The 16,267-nt window shown below is 43.5% G+C and overlaps 1 protein-coding gene across 1 annotated transcript in view; it reads left to right on the top strand.

Moving 5' to 3' along the window:
• The first annotated feature begins 9,073 nt into the window (after positions 1 to 9,073).
• Positions 9,074 to 16,267, top strand: part of LOC144756172 (E3 ubiquitin-protein ligase TRIM39-like) — a 45,650-nt gene continuing 38,456 nt past the window's right edge. The window contains exons 1-3 of the mRNA XM_078645753.1: positions 9,074 to 9,209; positions 9,598 to 9,720; positions 12,043 to 12,464. Of these exons, the coding sequence (XP_078501879.1) occupies positions 9,660 to 9,720; positions 12,043 to 12,464 (483 nt within the window). The 5' untranslated portion in view covers positions 9,074 to 9,209; positions 9,598 to 9,659. The remainder of the gene's footprint in view (positions 9,210 to 9,597; positions 9,721 to 12,042; positions 12,465 to 16,267) is intronic.

Raw genomic sequence — 16,267 nt, 5'->3', positions numbered from 1 at the left:
ACATAAAATGAATTACTTAAAATAAATTACAAAAATATATACACTTTACACACATATACTAACATAAAAAACACTTTAAAAATTTCGATATTAATAAAAATTCGATATTTTTAATAAACTATATTATGTACTTCGATATTTTGACTTTTTTTAAATCGATATTACATTACTTACCTTCAAAACGATATTTTTGATGTCTATATTCTGTCCATTCGATATTTTGTCCATTCTATATTTTGGACTCGATATTTTGAGCAATTAACAAAAAACAGACCACCATTTTTAGGTCGAGCCTTAGCGCAGAGCGCATGTGTTGCTCTAAGGAGAGGTCATCTTGGAGTTGATCAGCACTTTTCACAAGCTCGTGCTTGTGGCTGTTTTGTCCTGCAATATTTTGATTGGTGTTTGCATGCGTGTTCCTTAAAAGACAGCTCGCAATTGGGTAAAGGTGGGTGCATGTCCCGCCTTTCCCAGCAAATGTAACCGCCCACGGCCTAGGGCTTGCGGTTATGCGCAGAGCGGCATCTGTTTCCAATTATCGTAATTGGAAACAGATGGCCTTTTACTCGCTCTCGTGCGCACCACTCGTTCTGTTTCTACTTTTCCTCGGCCCAGTGGCCATTGCACGCGCTGCTGCTCTCTGTGCGTGCAGCGGTCGCACGCTTCCTGCTTGGGCTGTTTCCCCGTGTGAGGGGACTTTTGCACCCCGGCAGTCTTTTAAAGCTCCTGCAAGTGTTCCCTGGACAGGCTGGAGTCTGACCTAGGCCCAGAGGCATTGCTGGTGCAGGAGAGATCGGGGAGGGATACCTGGGCTCCCCAGAGTTTCTTTGCGTGACTTTAATGTTTGCATATTTGGCTGGTGTAAAATTCCTCCCAGGACACGTGTAATCACAGAGTCTTCTTTGTGGTGTGCTCGGCTGATCGGTGCTTGGAGCGACTTTGGTCCGCAATGCAGTTTAGGGGTCCCTTAACCTACCCACGTCTGTCTCCCCTATGCCAGTGCACGGCTCACCCGGCTGGCAGTAGAGGCGGTGTGCTCACCCCTCCAACCTATCATGGGTTAATCCTGCCTGGGAAGGGCAGGGGTGTGTTCGGCATTCCCCTGTGCTCCTTTTGCAGTACACAGTGTGGCACAGCGTGCTTGAGGCTGCTGAGTGAGAGGTCCTAGCAGTGCCCGGCGAGCAGCCCCAGACTTCAGCAGCTCACACGGTCATAGCAGAGGAAAGATTAAGGTGTCCACATGCAACGCGACCCTCTGCCCCCTCCCCAAGTCCCCCTGGGAGCTCCCGACCTAGGAAGCCGCTGTCCGGGGGAGACAGCCAAGGTAGGCATCAGCCACTTAGAAACCAACATGTTTAACTTTGTGTGTGGATAGCGTTCCGCTGCATAAAACTCTTCTTACCTGCTGGGATTCTGGTTGCTGTTTGTACTCTCGGGCCTGTACAGAGTCCCCTTCAGCCCAAGGTAGGGCCACTAATCTTGGGTCCCCTAGATAAGTATTTCAGCCGGGCAACTCGAGATATTGATAAAGAGATTGCATTAGCTGAGAAACGAGCCGAACGTAGGCAATCCATCGAACTCCTTAAGCTTCCTTTGGAGAAACGGCCACCTTCGCCGGCATTGGTTCCTTCTTTACCATCTATAACCCTGCCAGTGATAGTAGAAAAACCCCATGCCTCTTCCAAGTCACCTAGTTTGTCTGGAGTGGAAGGCAAGCTAGAGTCAGACCCTCAGACCGTTAACATTACCTCGGTTGTTGTCTTGACCACCTTGCCTCCGACTTCGCCTTCTATTTCAATTGATTTTTCTATTGGCGAGGAAAATACAGCCCAATTGGATGTGTCACTCCAAGCGGTTTCCAATAAACTTCGCACCAAAAGAAAAAGACACATCACCTTGAAGAAGAACTGTTTTCCTAAACATCCTAAGAAAATTAGGAAACTTGCAGTAGGTCTGGGAACTCTTTTCAATCCTAATGGGGTTGGTCCCGGTGGGGATCAGGTTGTTAAGGACGGAGTCACCTCGGTTGATTTTGTATCTAACCTTAGTGATCCTCCGGTGACAGGGTCGGCTGAGATTTCATCCCTGGATTTACCCTTGCTTCTACAGCTGGAGAAGCTGATGAGGTCTCTACTGACCCCCATCGAAGAACGAGTCAAAAGGCTAGCTGAACGATTAGATTGCTTTGAGCAGGCTACCTTAGATAACTTTTTCTCAACCAAATCCCTAATTAAAAACCACCCTAGGACGGGGGACAATAATAATCCTACTAAAATTAGTAGGCCGGCAAGCAGTGTATCTGCTACTGAGCCTCCTCCCCCTGTTGTTATCACTACAAAATTGGGGCCCCGTCTTTCAGGGCAAATCCTGAGGATTATTTCCCACCCATTAGACCACTCACGGGATAATACTTCCCAACTTAAAAAGCGCCCAGATATTGTGATCACGGCCACTAACGATAGATCTAAAACCGGAAACCCTGGACCCAAAAATCCCCACGCCTCACTTCAAATCCCGATGACCTGCCCTGCTGCTCTCGCCCCTAGTCTGGCTGGCATAATCCCTACTAGAGCGCCCCATAGGATACCACCTATGAATCTGCCCCCAGACTCCTACCCCTTTGTCGCTATCCTCACCAACGTACCACCATTGTTGGCTGGGCAGAGTGAATCCTTCCAGATGCTGAAAAACAAGACAATACACTGGTTACGGACTAATAGACCACTGCCCAGGGGAGTGGATGGGCTGATTATTGGTGTAAGAAGGACAGGTTGGGTAGGTTGTACCCCTAAGTGCTTGGAGGGGGATTGTATAGTTGTTAACTTTAAAGATCCCTGGGTAGCACATCTAATTACGAAGCAGAACTTGGGCACAAGTAGTGCCGGAATTGGTGTAGTCGACCTAACCTTTTTCTACCCGAGACCACCAGGTATTTATTTCGGTGTAACCCCAGAAGTGGGTTGTTATCATAACTTCCCCTCTCTGGGATTTGACCCTTTCACTGTACCACATCAGCAGGGAAATCATTATAATGTACCAACCTTTAACCGTTTTGAAGTGATGGCAGATCCGGGGTGGGCTAATTGACAACATGGCAATAATATCCAGGGATTGGGCTATGAAGAACCCAACCTAGATTATACTATGTCTAATTGGGAAAGCATGAATTTTAAGGCAATGTGTGGGGAGTCTGTATCAACCCTTGGGGTACTAGAAAATGAGGATCTAAATGAAACTAGTACTAACTGGGGAAGTAGGAATATAGAGGCAATGTGTGGGGAGTCTGTAACAACTCCTGGGGTACTGGAAAATGAGGATCTAAATGAAACTAGTACTAACTGGGGAAGTAGGAATATAGAGGGAATGTGTGGAGAGTCTGTAACAACTCCTGGGGTACTGGAAAATGAGGATTTAAATGAAACTAGCAATGCTGGCACTCAGAAGGTTGTGTATAATAATGAGGACAAAAACCTAGATGAGGAGGGGAATGTAGGAATCCTAACTAGTTATTCTGGGGCGCCCACTGTAGGATCAGCTTCCATAGATGGTTCTAGTGCAGGCAAGATGGTCAAATGGAATATTGCGGGACTAAGAAGCAAGTTGGCATCCCAAAATTGGATAGACTTCATCAATGGTTTTGATGTATGCCTATTCCAAGAGACATGGGCTTGCGATCCTATATTCCTTCCTGGCTACTTAAACTTCTCATCTCCGGCTAGCAAAGGCGACAAGGGTCGACCTATGGGGGGTCTAACAATTTGGATACGTCAAGGCCTACCCGTAACGATCAAAGCGGTGGAATCGGGTTGCAATGATATCCAAATGATCAGAATGGTAGCAGACCATTGGGAAGGACTAGACATTTATAATGTCTATGCTAGGGGCAGTAATAGAGGGAAGTCACCTATCCTAGAGGCTCTGTCCTCTCTTTTGGAAAAGCAGTCCTTGGGCAACAGAGTTATAGTTGCTGGCGATCTAAACAGGACTTTTGAACCCCTAGATATCTCTGACGATCCTTTGGGGCGAGAGGAAGATACGCAATGGGGCGTCCCAACTTTAGATCTGGCCCCGGTGAGGCGGTGGACAAACGACATAATACGATTGAATGCCATCTGCCTGGAACAGGGACTGAGAGCTCTAAATGGGAGAACGAAGAGTGACAGGGGAGGCATCTGTACATTCGACAATGGTCGTAGCCAAAGCCGGATAGACTATGTCCTTTGTAGCCTGAACTTGTGGCAGCTAGTCTGCGACATGGAAATAAAGGGTAGATTGGAGAGCGATCACAATCCTCTCTGTGTGGCCCATAACTGGTGGCCGGGCACAATAGGGAATCTTCAATTGACCGAAGGTCCGCTGCCTGAAATAACCAACGACATGCGTAGATTGAACTGGCCAAGTGTACTGGCTAATGTGGAATCCATGGCATTTATAATTTCTGAGGTGGATATTGCAATCACCGCTATGGAGGATGCAACTCCAGTAATCCCAGGGTCTAGGGAAATAACTGATATTCATGATAGACTCTTTTCTCTTCTAAAACCGCACTTCCTGAGGCCCCGCAAGACTAATGGCAAACAACCACCTAGTCTAGCCAAGTGGTATAATCATCAGTGTAGGGAAGCTAGGATAAGTTTGGGTAGAGCAATTCAGAGTAGGGATAGGGTAGCGATCAGTGGCGCTAGAAAGCATTATAAGGCCAGCCTATCCCTAGCTAAAAAATTATGGAACAAACAACATTGGGCCAAATTAAAGGAGGCCTCGGGGGCTAAGGATTCTAGGTTATTCTGGAATATTGTCAAGTGGGGTAGAGGTGGAATCCCAGACAAACCCGGTAACAATGTTCCAGAGGGTGCCTGGGTAGATCATTTTAAACCCCAGTATGCAGAGATTGCACAGTACAAGGATGTGGAAGCAATCTCAGCTGTATATTCTACTGGGAATGTATTCACCCTCAAAGTAATTGAAGGTGCTCTATGCATTGTCCCCGGATGAAGGGCCCCGGGTCTAGATGGCGTACCAGCTGATGTTTTCATTAATGATAAGGCTAGGTAGGCCAGATATATATTTCTTTTGGGAAACGCTATTGCGAAGGGATCGGCCGTCCTGGAATTGTAGAGGGGAGCGATCATTATACCCATATATAAAAAAGGGGACCGGTCTCTTCCAGTTAACTACGGGCCGATAAGCTTGATTGCCACTGTTCAAAAAGTGGTAGGCAGGATGGTGGTCAATAAATTGATGGATTGGGTTGACGAGAACAATGCTTTGTCCCCTTATCAGGCTGGTTTTCGGCGGGCCGCCAGTACAGTTGACCAGGTGTTTCATTTTGTTCTGCTACAGTGGGGGACGGTGGTGCTTGGCGAAGGCAGCCTGTATGTTGCTTTTGTCGACATGAGGGCTGCCTTCGACCTGGTCCCAAGGAGCGGAATGGGTCTTCCGGGAGAGATACTTACCCTGATAATGAGGTTGCATGAGAGCAACTTCGCTAAAATACAATGGGGCACGAATGGCGAATCCTCTGTGACTTCCCGGTTGATCGCGGAGTGCGCCTAGGGTGCGCAATGGCTCCCCTGCTTTTTTCATTATTCATAAATGGGATAGTGGCTCGAATGTTGGACGCTAGTGTAGATACGCCTTCGTTGGCGGGCCTCAGGGTTCCGATCCTGATGTTCGCCGACGATACGCTAATTCTATCCAAAACTCCATGCGGCCTGCAGCAAGCCTTGAATATTTTTGACTCTTTTTGCGGGGAGCACGGCCTGGAAGTCAATGTGGGTAAGACCAAGCTGATGGCCTTTGCACCAAAACGTAGACTCAGGCCAAAAATATTCTTGAACAATTGAATTGAATTGAATTGAAAATTCCATTTGTATAGCGCATAACCACCCGAAGGCCTCGCAGCGCTAGGGACTGAATTCTGTGTGCGACTGCAGGGGAGGATTAATGCGCTTTTGAGAACAGATGGGTTTTCAATTCTCTCCTAAATGACATCAGGTTGCTGTTTTTCCTGAGGGACAGGGGCAGGGAGTTCCATGCCTTCGCCGCTGAATAGGTGAAAGAGCGGCCGCCCCATCTGGCTCTCTTGATTTTTACTTTGGTTGCTAGGTGCAGTGTCTGCTAGAAGTGGTTACTGTATTTACCTATCTCGGGACACAGATAATAAATGACTCGAGATGGTCCCAGCACATAGAAATGGCGGTCTTGAGGCACCAACAGATTTCGGGGGCACTTCGGGTGGAACACAAAAAATCCAAGTCTAAACCAATAAAACCTGCTTTGGCAGTATATGATGCCACGGCTCTTGGGTCTGCCCTTTATGGGGCAGAGTTGTGGGGTTTTGGGAAGCTCCTCCCCTTGCAGATCTCTGAGAACAGGTTTCTAATGGGAATTACGGGACTCCCGCAGAGTACCCCACTGATTCCCCTTGGTCTTGACCTAGGGAGAAGAGCAGTTAGTGACCTAGCAAGGTTGCGCCCGATTCTCTACTGGAGACGCCTCTGGACTACCCCGGAGATTCGGCACTATGCACAGGGGTTCTTGGCCATGATAAATGCTGATACCTTTCACAAGATAGTTTGGCTAAAAAATCTCAGGTCTGCCCTAGGCGATCTTGGTCTCTCAAATTTATGGGACAATCCAACCGGGGAACTCTTTCCAAGCAAAAAAGCGATTAAAGATCTATATTGGGATCGGGTTGCTGAAAGAGTTTGGAACAAAACTAAATCCGACTCCATGACGGGGAGCTTTGTGGTTGCCAAACTGTATCCAGTTTTGGAACCCTATTGGGACAGCATAACTAACCCTGTGGACAGGAAGCTTTTTTTCCAGTTAAGATCAGGTGCTCTTCCATTGAGATCATTGACAGGTAGGTGGAGGAGTTCCTCCACCTTATTCTGTCCAGTTTGTGGTGCATCATATGAAAGTATAGGCCACTTTTTATTCTCTTGTAAAACTTATGCCACCCCGAGAAAAGTTTGGTTAGTCCCTGTTTGTAAAAATCTAGGGACATCCAGGGGTGTTGAGGCCTTACGAATCATTTGCACTTCCACCCATATGCCTGTAGTCCTAGCAACAGCTAAGTACCTGGGGTGGGCCTGGTCTATCAGACGGAGGGTCCTTCTCTAGAGTACACCGTTTGGGGTATTCTATTTGGCATCTGTGCAATTATGTACCAAAGTCTTATGTTGCTTCTTTGCTTTGATTAATTGTCCATGTCGTTATGATTCTTTTTAAAAAAAATACTGTATTTAATGAGGAAATATTTTTTTTAACGATGTATTTTAAATGTATGTTTGTGCTTTTATGAGTCTAATCCTCGAATAAAGCTTTTGTAACGTAACGTCACTTTAAAATCAGTACTATCCTACCTTAATCAGGTGTTTTGGCATGTATGCAGTCTTAAAATTAGGACTGCAAGTTCTAAGATGCAAAGAAAAAACCTGGACTGGATTAGCTGCTCATGTGATACCCAAGAACTCTGAAAAGGCCAATTTTCGCAGATGTTCATTGTACAGATTCAACCTTCCAATAAAATAAACATCTCCCCTTGACCTCTTCAGGGTCACCAGCCCCTCAAACCTAGACTGATAACTTGAAAGGGCTGAGAGGTATACAAGTGCCAATGGATGGTTCATTTCACAGCGTTCTGATCAAGATGGCTGGCTCACATATTCAAACACTGAATGACAGTTCTTGTTCTATTTGGCAAGACCTTTCCTTAACTCCTCCCTATTGGACGTGTGGATCTTCATAATGAAGGAGAACCCCTGATAAGGAACAGATATTTTAGGAAGGGAATCAGGGCTCGACTGCGATTTGAAAGGAACTATTTTTGTGTTGTTCTATTTTTAATTTTCTTGGGGGTAGATCCTCTCCAAGCTTCCTTGCAGGGGTCTGACTCGCTCACTTTCAAATGTGTAGGTATTGGTCCGTCTGATTTATTGTGTTCTTTGGCCTGTCATTCATTGCTGTTCTCTGCAAGGATATCTGCAGGTATGACTGGGTACCCTGATGCACTGTACGGTCATTATTTGCAATGCTTTAAAAGTTGATATATCTCAATACACAATGAAAAAAGTGTTTTAGTATGCATCATTTTCCCTCAAATTTTCTTGGGTGAGAACCCCCCCCCCCCCCCCCACCCCCACCTCCCAATCCCACTTAAAGTGGTTAGTCTTGATCGCTGCACTCGCTCACTATTCACCAGTGAGTCAGAAATAAATTGCCAGAGCAGTTTTGTGTTCCTAGTCCAGCCCTGGCGCAGTCTTGGTATTTAGCACAATTTTGTGCAGCATCAATGGCATGCATGCATGAATGCATCTCCATCTATCCACTCAACACCACGAACAAAATGCCTGCTCACAGAGAAATTTTAAGACAATGGCAAAGTTGGATCTGGCCCAGCGTTTCAGAGAGCCCCCTGGTAGTCACAGCTCTGTTCTCAACAAAATTCTCCAGATTACATTGAATGATCTTTAAACATAGATTGTTTTAAATAGCATTTTCCTTTAATTAATTTTTAATACTGGTGATGTGTGGGAGTCTATTACAATTTGCAGAGAAATATTGTTTGTTTTTCAACATCATGTAACATCCATAAAAAAGTTTCTTTTAGATCATAACAGAACCTCACATATGAGAAATGGCAGTCGGCTGCGGAGATTATTTACAACAATATTAGTGAGCTGCTGCTATATTACAATACTGAAAACACACAACACCATCCCTGATGGGGACACGTTTAGAATGTGGCCCAGTCTGTCTGTGCAGTGTCGGCGATCTGCCCAAATAGGATCATAAATTAAAAGCTGGTCTGAACAGGGACCCCAAAATCCTTAAAATATCACTCCCTGCCCAAGTCTACCCTAGCTAGCGACCGCTGCACCGCTCTAAAAGCCTAACACCTGCTCTCAGTCCAGCTGCGACCACTGTTTACACTACAGGGTCACGAGTCGGCTTGTTAGCCAATCAGCACTTCGGAGTTCATTGCAGTGCGTTTAGATTGGCTAAAGTTGTCTTAACGCTCCAATTAAAGATCTCTTTACACAGCAGGAGTTTCGCCCCCGCCTATCAGAATACTAGAATATGTACAGATGCTGGATTGGCTGTCGTGCGACCCGGAAGAAATTAAAGACAGATGTCGCTAATTCAAAGAATCAATGGACTGGAAATCGATATGGATTAAGTTGAAATGACGGTCGGTGCTTGTAAGTATCGAAGAGATTGCCACCGTAAATGATCATGTTTGGTGTCTTTAACGCTCACGGCTGCCACAGGGGAACTGGAGCCGGTCTGTTCGTCTCTGAGTCGATGTGGCGGCTGAGATTTTGGACACTGTGGTACTATGAATGATATAGTTGCAATTGTGTTATTTTGTTAATCTGTAGCGAGTTCGTTTACAGGGCCAGCGTTGCGAGCGCAGGTGCTGGTGCTGGTCTCTCCATTATTTATGCAGGGATGTTTGGGGGAGGGTCACACAAGGCGATGCTCTGTTGTGTCGCATAGATTTACATTTTTGTTGTTCCATTGTATAGTGGGCTATTATGCTTTATCAGTAGTGTTTTGGTATGCTCACCAGGCACACCTTTATTTCAGCTGTGTACACTTGATGCGGAATTTCTGTACCAGATTAATTTTCCGAACCACGCAGATCAACAATGGTCGGAACAAAGCGACGGGCTCAGGCCCCCCCTGGCAAATGCCCTACAGACAAATACGGTAAGGCCGGTTTATTTTTGGATTCTGTTTGTAAAGCACCAACCTAGATGAAATTATTTTCAGGGGCGTAGCTCGGGGGGCTTGTTGGGGTGTTATACTCCCTCATAAATTTATTTTCACATTAATAGTTGGTGCTTTCAGTCGGGGATGGTGAGGTGTCTGTTATTTCACCTACAATTTTTGCATGCAGACACTGACGACAACAACACACGCTTTCTTTCTCTCGCTCTCTCTCATTTGTTTTGAAAGCCCCAAATAATGTTGATTATTAAACAAAATATTGTTTCTCTCATTTAGTAGTACTAGCAATCAGCGTTCCTCTTTCACTGCCTCTTAAGCTCCTCTCGTGCGCCCTACTTGTCGTATAAGGTATTTTAACATTATATGTTCCATGGTTGTAAGGAAATCTGAAGCTCACTCGCCTCCCATCTTACTTGGGAAGCTACGCCTCTGCATATTTCCTGAAATAATGGTCGCTGGTGGTTGTTGGGATGATGCACCTCAAGGCATGCAAGTAAATATGTACGCAGCTGTTTTGAATGCCGGAGCCAAGCGCTATTGGCATGGGTAAGATTCTCGTATCCGCTTTTGATGTCGGCGGTTGATGTGGTATGTAGTGGCAAATTTTACCAAATTACGCATGGTGACTTCTTTATGACAGTATTGCTAGTTCACGTGTAATATAGACCGTGATTTGCCTCTGGCTGCCCCAAAAGATCCACCCAGACACCCTCTTTGATCCTGAGTCCTTATTGTTTAAGGACACCGGTGGTTATGAGGGTGCATCGGGCATCTGCCGTGTATTTGTTTCCCTGACACATATAACTGATAGTTAAACCTGTACTCTGAAGTATGCATTGTAGATATTTAAAATATTTGCAGCATTTCAGAAGCATAGAATATTTAATCACTGGTCACAGAGCTTTCCGCACTGTGATTGCAGACTCTGAGAGAGCCATATTCTTGCATCAAAGTCTGTGACATAAACCTGATGACTGACCAGCTGCTCTGGTATCACGTCCTTGGGCTGAATGCAGGCCCTCGGTGGAGCATTTGTTTGTGTTTGAGCGAGCGTGTGCATCTGACTCGTTTCTATAGGTATTGCACCCTAAGGTGATATGTGATTTAATGCTGCAATATTTCAGGGGTGTTTTAGGCTTGTTCCTATCTGTATATGGTGTTTCATCACAGGAAGTGCTTGGGGCAGACAGATGGCAGCTGTGTTATGTTGATCTGGTAAGGGGTCACTCTGAAACTGTAACGTGCTTTATTGTGAATTTGGGTAGAATAGGAAACAGTTGCTCTGCAGTGTACTAGACTCATAAAAGTAGCTCCTTTTTATAAATTGATCCAATGCTAACCAGATAAAAGTTTAGGAACTGCTTTTGGAGAATAGAAAAATTCTGGGGTCGTGGTTTCCAGTAGTTCCTTCCCACTTCAACCTCCAAATTTAAGAAATGGTTCTCATTGTTGTGTATTGAAGGAACTGGTGTGGCATTGATTCCACCAGAGGCAGAGAAGGAACATGAGTATTCTTATTACTTCTGTTGACTTGCATACTAAACAGTCTGAGGCGGCTGCAGTTACAACTGGGTTGTCCTAAAACAGATCTGTTTTAAAAGCTGATTGGGAGTTTATTTTTTAATGTTTTTGATGATGCAGTATCCGCAATTTTCATGATGGTTAATGTTTTGTATTAGCTTATCATAGTAAAGTAATGCACAGTAAGTAGTAATTGAATGTTTGTAAGTCGAGGGATCTAAGGTTCTCGGGGATTATATAAGATTTAGAAATGTTTGAACGGCAGGTTCAAGGAACTCCTTGCTTGTTAATGTCTTGAATCTCAAACCAATTTCGTTTTGTAGCCTTTCTCCCGGAACACACCTATTGTACTTCAGTTGAAGCTAAAGCAATCTCGTGCCTTTTCCAGAGATATGTACCCATTGCTGTACAAACAAAGATGACAGTGTAGACTGTTGTTCTTTATGGACACTGTCAAGTGCGGGGGGTAAATTTGGACAGACAGTTCTGTATCTTCGCCTGGCTCCGTTTTATTTGTTGCTTCAGAATCATTGGGAATTGCCTTTAAGTCTTTTCTCTGAGTTCAGCAACTTTCTCTGTTATCACAGCTCTGAACCGTTTACAAGTATTAAACCGACTGCAAACTGAGGCCCCCCAAAAATGCCTCTGGGTCAGGCAAATGGCATTAGAGTAGAACAGAGAAATGTGGTAGTTGGAAGAAGGTTGGGAAAATCATACACTGACTGCACCATGGTTTTTGTGGCTTTGTTTTCTCTCATTTGTCCTTGTTTTTCTTCTTAGCGCGAAGTGAGGCTGAAGTGAGACAACTGCAGAGTCTGAGAGAAGAAGCAACCTGTTCTATATGTCTGGAATATTTCAAGAACCCAGTGCTGGTAGAGTGTGGACACAACTTCTGCCTCTCCTGTATTACTTGTTGTTGGAAGGGCCTGACTACAAACTTCCCATGTCCTCAGTGCAGAGAGATCTCTCCAGTGAACATCCTTCGCCCTAACAGACAGCTAGCCAATGTGGTGGAAATAGCCAAAAAGCTTCCTCTAAACTTGATGAAGGTTCAGGAGGGAAATATATGTGAAGAACACGATGAGAAGCTGAAGCTGTTCTGCATACAAGATAAGGAAGCCATATGTGTTATTTGTCGAGAGTCTCGGCAGCACCGGCTCCATGCTGTGGTTCCTATAGCAGAAGCAGCTCAGGAGTACAAGGTATGTGATCAACAATTCGTATTTTGTACTGAAGGTTCCACAGCAGAAGTGCATTAAGAGTATGAGCTGTTTATGGAACAGGCCTGTACCCATAGGTCTCAAGCTGTTGGTCTCTGGGATTAGTCAAGAGAGCCTAGTTTGTGACCAATATGGAATGGAATTACATTTATGTGATTGGTCTTCAATCGCTGTCTCACACATTTGGCCAGAATGGTGAGTCATAAAAGTTGTATTTATATTTATCTACCAGTAGTGCAAAGAGTATGTCCAAGAGTATATGGTATGTAGATGTGGTGTGTAAGCATCCCACCTCCCATGCAGAGTGCAGTAGGTATTAAACTGTGGCAAGTTATATTGGGCATGTTTAAGACCCTTTATAAAGGTGTAATTAACAAATCTCAGTGTTGCCATTGTCAAAATCCTTATAATTTCCAAGAAGGAAAGAGTTACTTCATGAGGTACATTTCTGTGTTTTAATATATTATTGTGTGTGTTCGTTAATATATGTAGAGATCAATATTAGAGTTGGATGTCAAGAGAAGGTTAAAAAAAAAAGCTATCAAGGAATAATAAAAATGACAAATCAGTTTAGCCTGTGCCTTTCACTTTATATCAAGGGGTTCTAGCTTAAGCGCGGACATGGTGACTCCCAGCAACAGAGGAGGTAAAAGCTTACTCCGCTCAATTGCTAAAAGTTCAAGAACAAATATCTCTGCCATATCTCAGTCTGAAAAGAACAAGTGTTCAAACCAAAAGCAGCAGTCAGCAGTATTAGGCTGGGGACAAGAATATAGAAAGAAGATCAAATAGTCTTCCAAGATAGGATTACATTAGAGTTGAGCAGTCCAAGTCCTTAGAGAACCAAGAAACTTAATGTGAGTTTGTAACTGTTGATACACAGATATAGGTCACTCAGGTTAAAGAGTCCATGGGGGGCCAATTCAATCAAGCATATTAAAATACAGTCCATGAAAGTGATGAATGATCAAATACAAAATCTTAATGGGAAAATAATACTTTTTGCTGTACCTTCTGGCAAAGCCTATTAAAAAAACTAGACAAGTTGAATATTCAAAATGTTCCTGACCTGATGTAGTCTTATGTACAACGAGAACATTGAACAATTATGATATCCCTCACACACCAGCAATGTCAGTTAAAACCGATTTGAACAAAATTCCTAAAATAAAAACCATAAAATCATAGCTGTACAAAGATCTTGAGAAACGGAAATTGGACAACTGAAGACACTGCTAACTATTTTCTCACTCGTATAACAGTGAAGACTACCTATTTTAAATCGAGACACTCTTTTTACTTCTTTTTGCAACAATACCTGCATTCTCAGGAATCAAATTAGGTGACTTTGAAGCAGTTGAATTCAATTCAAGTCCAAATTTATCTATCAAAAATCGTGAAGAACAGATGAGATAAATGGGTTCTTCACCAGTTACTGTAATTTTAATCATGACCCAGCAAAACGAATTTCTTCAATGGGGCATCAAACATGCGTACAGAACCGAAAGCAAATATACTACCCCATTACTCTGAAGTACCTATAAATATCGAGATGTAAACCGAAATGGGCATTTAAAAACCCCTCAATCTTTAGAAATACCTTTGGTCCAATCACACTCCCCAGAGACAGAAGGAACATTTCCATCACACACCAACAATACTGAGAAAGAACATGCAATTTGACGCTTCAACCAAAAGATGAGAAGGCACAAGCCCCTAACAGTTGGGCTTGGCTCCCAGGCACCTACTCTCTATGAAGATCATAAAAGAATAACACAATAGGAATAATATAATTCATACAAAAGAAGGTTATCTACTTTCTATGGTGTCATTGAAAAGTGCTGGCATTTGTTAATTATTAACAAAGTTGGGAATTCATGCAAAATTTGTTCGTACAGGAAACTTAAACCAAGGAAGAACGCCTGCTGAATAACTTTACTACTATAGTAAAAACCAGGCTCTCTTGGGGGCTGGCAGCGTTTACCACTAAAAGGCTATATTGCTCTTGGACAGTAATCCCAATTGATTATAACTATGTTTTAGTCATTGATCTAAAATTAAAAGGTGTTCCTAACCTACGAATTATTCTGTGTAATATCTGAATAACACTTGAGGCCTTGTGAAAACGATCAACACAAGCAGCTTTATTTGATCGCATTGAGAACTAACAATCAGCAAATGCCGATGTAGAGTTTATTTTGGCTGGAGATTTAAATTAACTTGTAGACCCGATTTAATTGAAACATGATCCACTTAAAGAAGTTAACTTTTTTTGGGAAAATTGCCAAGCATGGCAAGAAAACCCACCCCAGCATACCGGTTACCCTAAATGGCCATTTTTCACCTGGCATCCACACCAGACCTAGTCGTACTGTGAGGAAAGTACTACATTTCTTAGGTTACACACTAGTAACCCTTTTTTTCTTCTACAGTAAACCAACTCCTTTCCCATAATTCCACATAATGAGTAATCCTTGGCCCCAAGTTACTAAGTTTAAATGCAACAGTTTTATGAAGACCATTGTCTCTGAAGAGACGAAGATAATAAATATCAGAGTAAGAAGAGAAAAATGAGGTGGAACCAACACTCGGAAGGGAAGTACCAATACATGAGACATGTACATTTCCAAGAACTATTAAACAACATGTGCATTCTCATTCATGACAATCCTCGTTACACACTGGACAAATTGCTTACATCACTAGTTGATTTTTATATAACCAAAAGAAAAAAAGCTATATCCATTAAACGGTGCTCCCACAATAAGATTATCAATTACTCTTGGTTTTTAGATTACCTGGGATCAATGAAAATAGAGCTTTATCAACTTTAAAAAGTGACATGCCCAGTTGGGAACGCCCTCATCAAAATTAGAATTGAAAAATCTAAGATGAGGATACATGGAAAAATGCTGGAAAGAAAGACATTTTTGAGGCGCAAAGATGGCATGGCATCAATACATGGGCTGCGACATATGATGCAATACAATTCTGGGGGTGCATCCGCGACTCGAGCCGATCCGAGGAGAGGGTTATTTGTGTCCTCCGTAATACGACCCTGGACATAAGAGAATACGATCATAACAGCCATGAATTCTTGAAGAAGTGATAGTGCTTCAGGGCCTAATGGAGTACCACTTCCAGCTTTAAAAAAAGATGTGAAGACATGGAAGATGCTATTGATGCAGATGTACAAGGTATCTCTAAAAATGGAAAAATTCCCGATGCATACAAAACATTTTGACCCAGTTTGCCTTTAGGGTGGAATCTCTGGGATGTCTGCTCGGAACGAGTCTATGCCTCTACACATATAGTTCTGATGTATATTGGCAATACTCTTGCATAATTGATCAGTCCACCCATTCGAACCAAAATGGTATCATGGTAACATCTTAACTGGGCTATATCTGAACTATTCCCATTTGTCAGTGTGGAATTGCATGCTCACCAGGTAGCTGGAATAAGATGACCGGCAAAGTCTTTGAAATATACGGGCATTAAGGTTCACACTAAGCGGAAGTTCAGTATTCATTGAATATGGGTAAAGTAAAAGATGGATTCTGGACCACTTCACTCTGTGATGGGTAGATTTTCTCTAGCTAAGATGGAGTTTCTGCCCCACTGTGTTTGTACTGCCCTGCTCTATGTCCCCTTTACCAATGCACCTGTTTAACAAACTGAGCAGCTTTTGGTCTTTAAGGCTGGGCCAGCAAACACAGAAGGGTAAAGATTGCAACACTGAAAATGTCTTAGAATAATGAATAATTAGGTTTACCACACATGTA

The sequence above is a fragment of the Lissotriton helveticus genome, chromosome 5_1 (assembly GCF_964261635.1).
Source record: "Lissotriton helveticus chromosome 5_1, aLisHel1.1, whole genome shotgun sequence".
NCBI lineage: Eukaryota > Metazoa > Chordata > Amphibia > Caudata > Salamandridae > Lissotriton > Lissotriton helveticus.
Note: the sequence above shows the minus strand (reverse complement) of the source record. Positions and strands in the feature narration are given on the sequence as shown.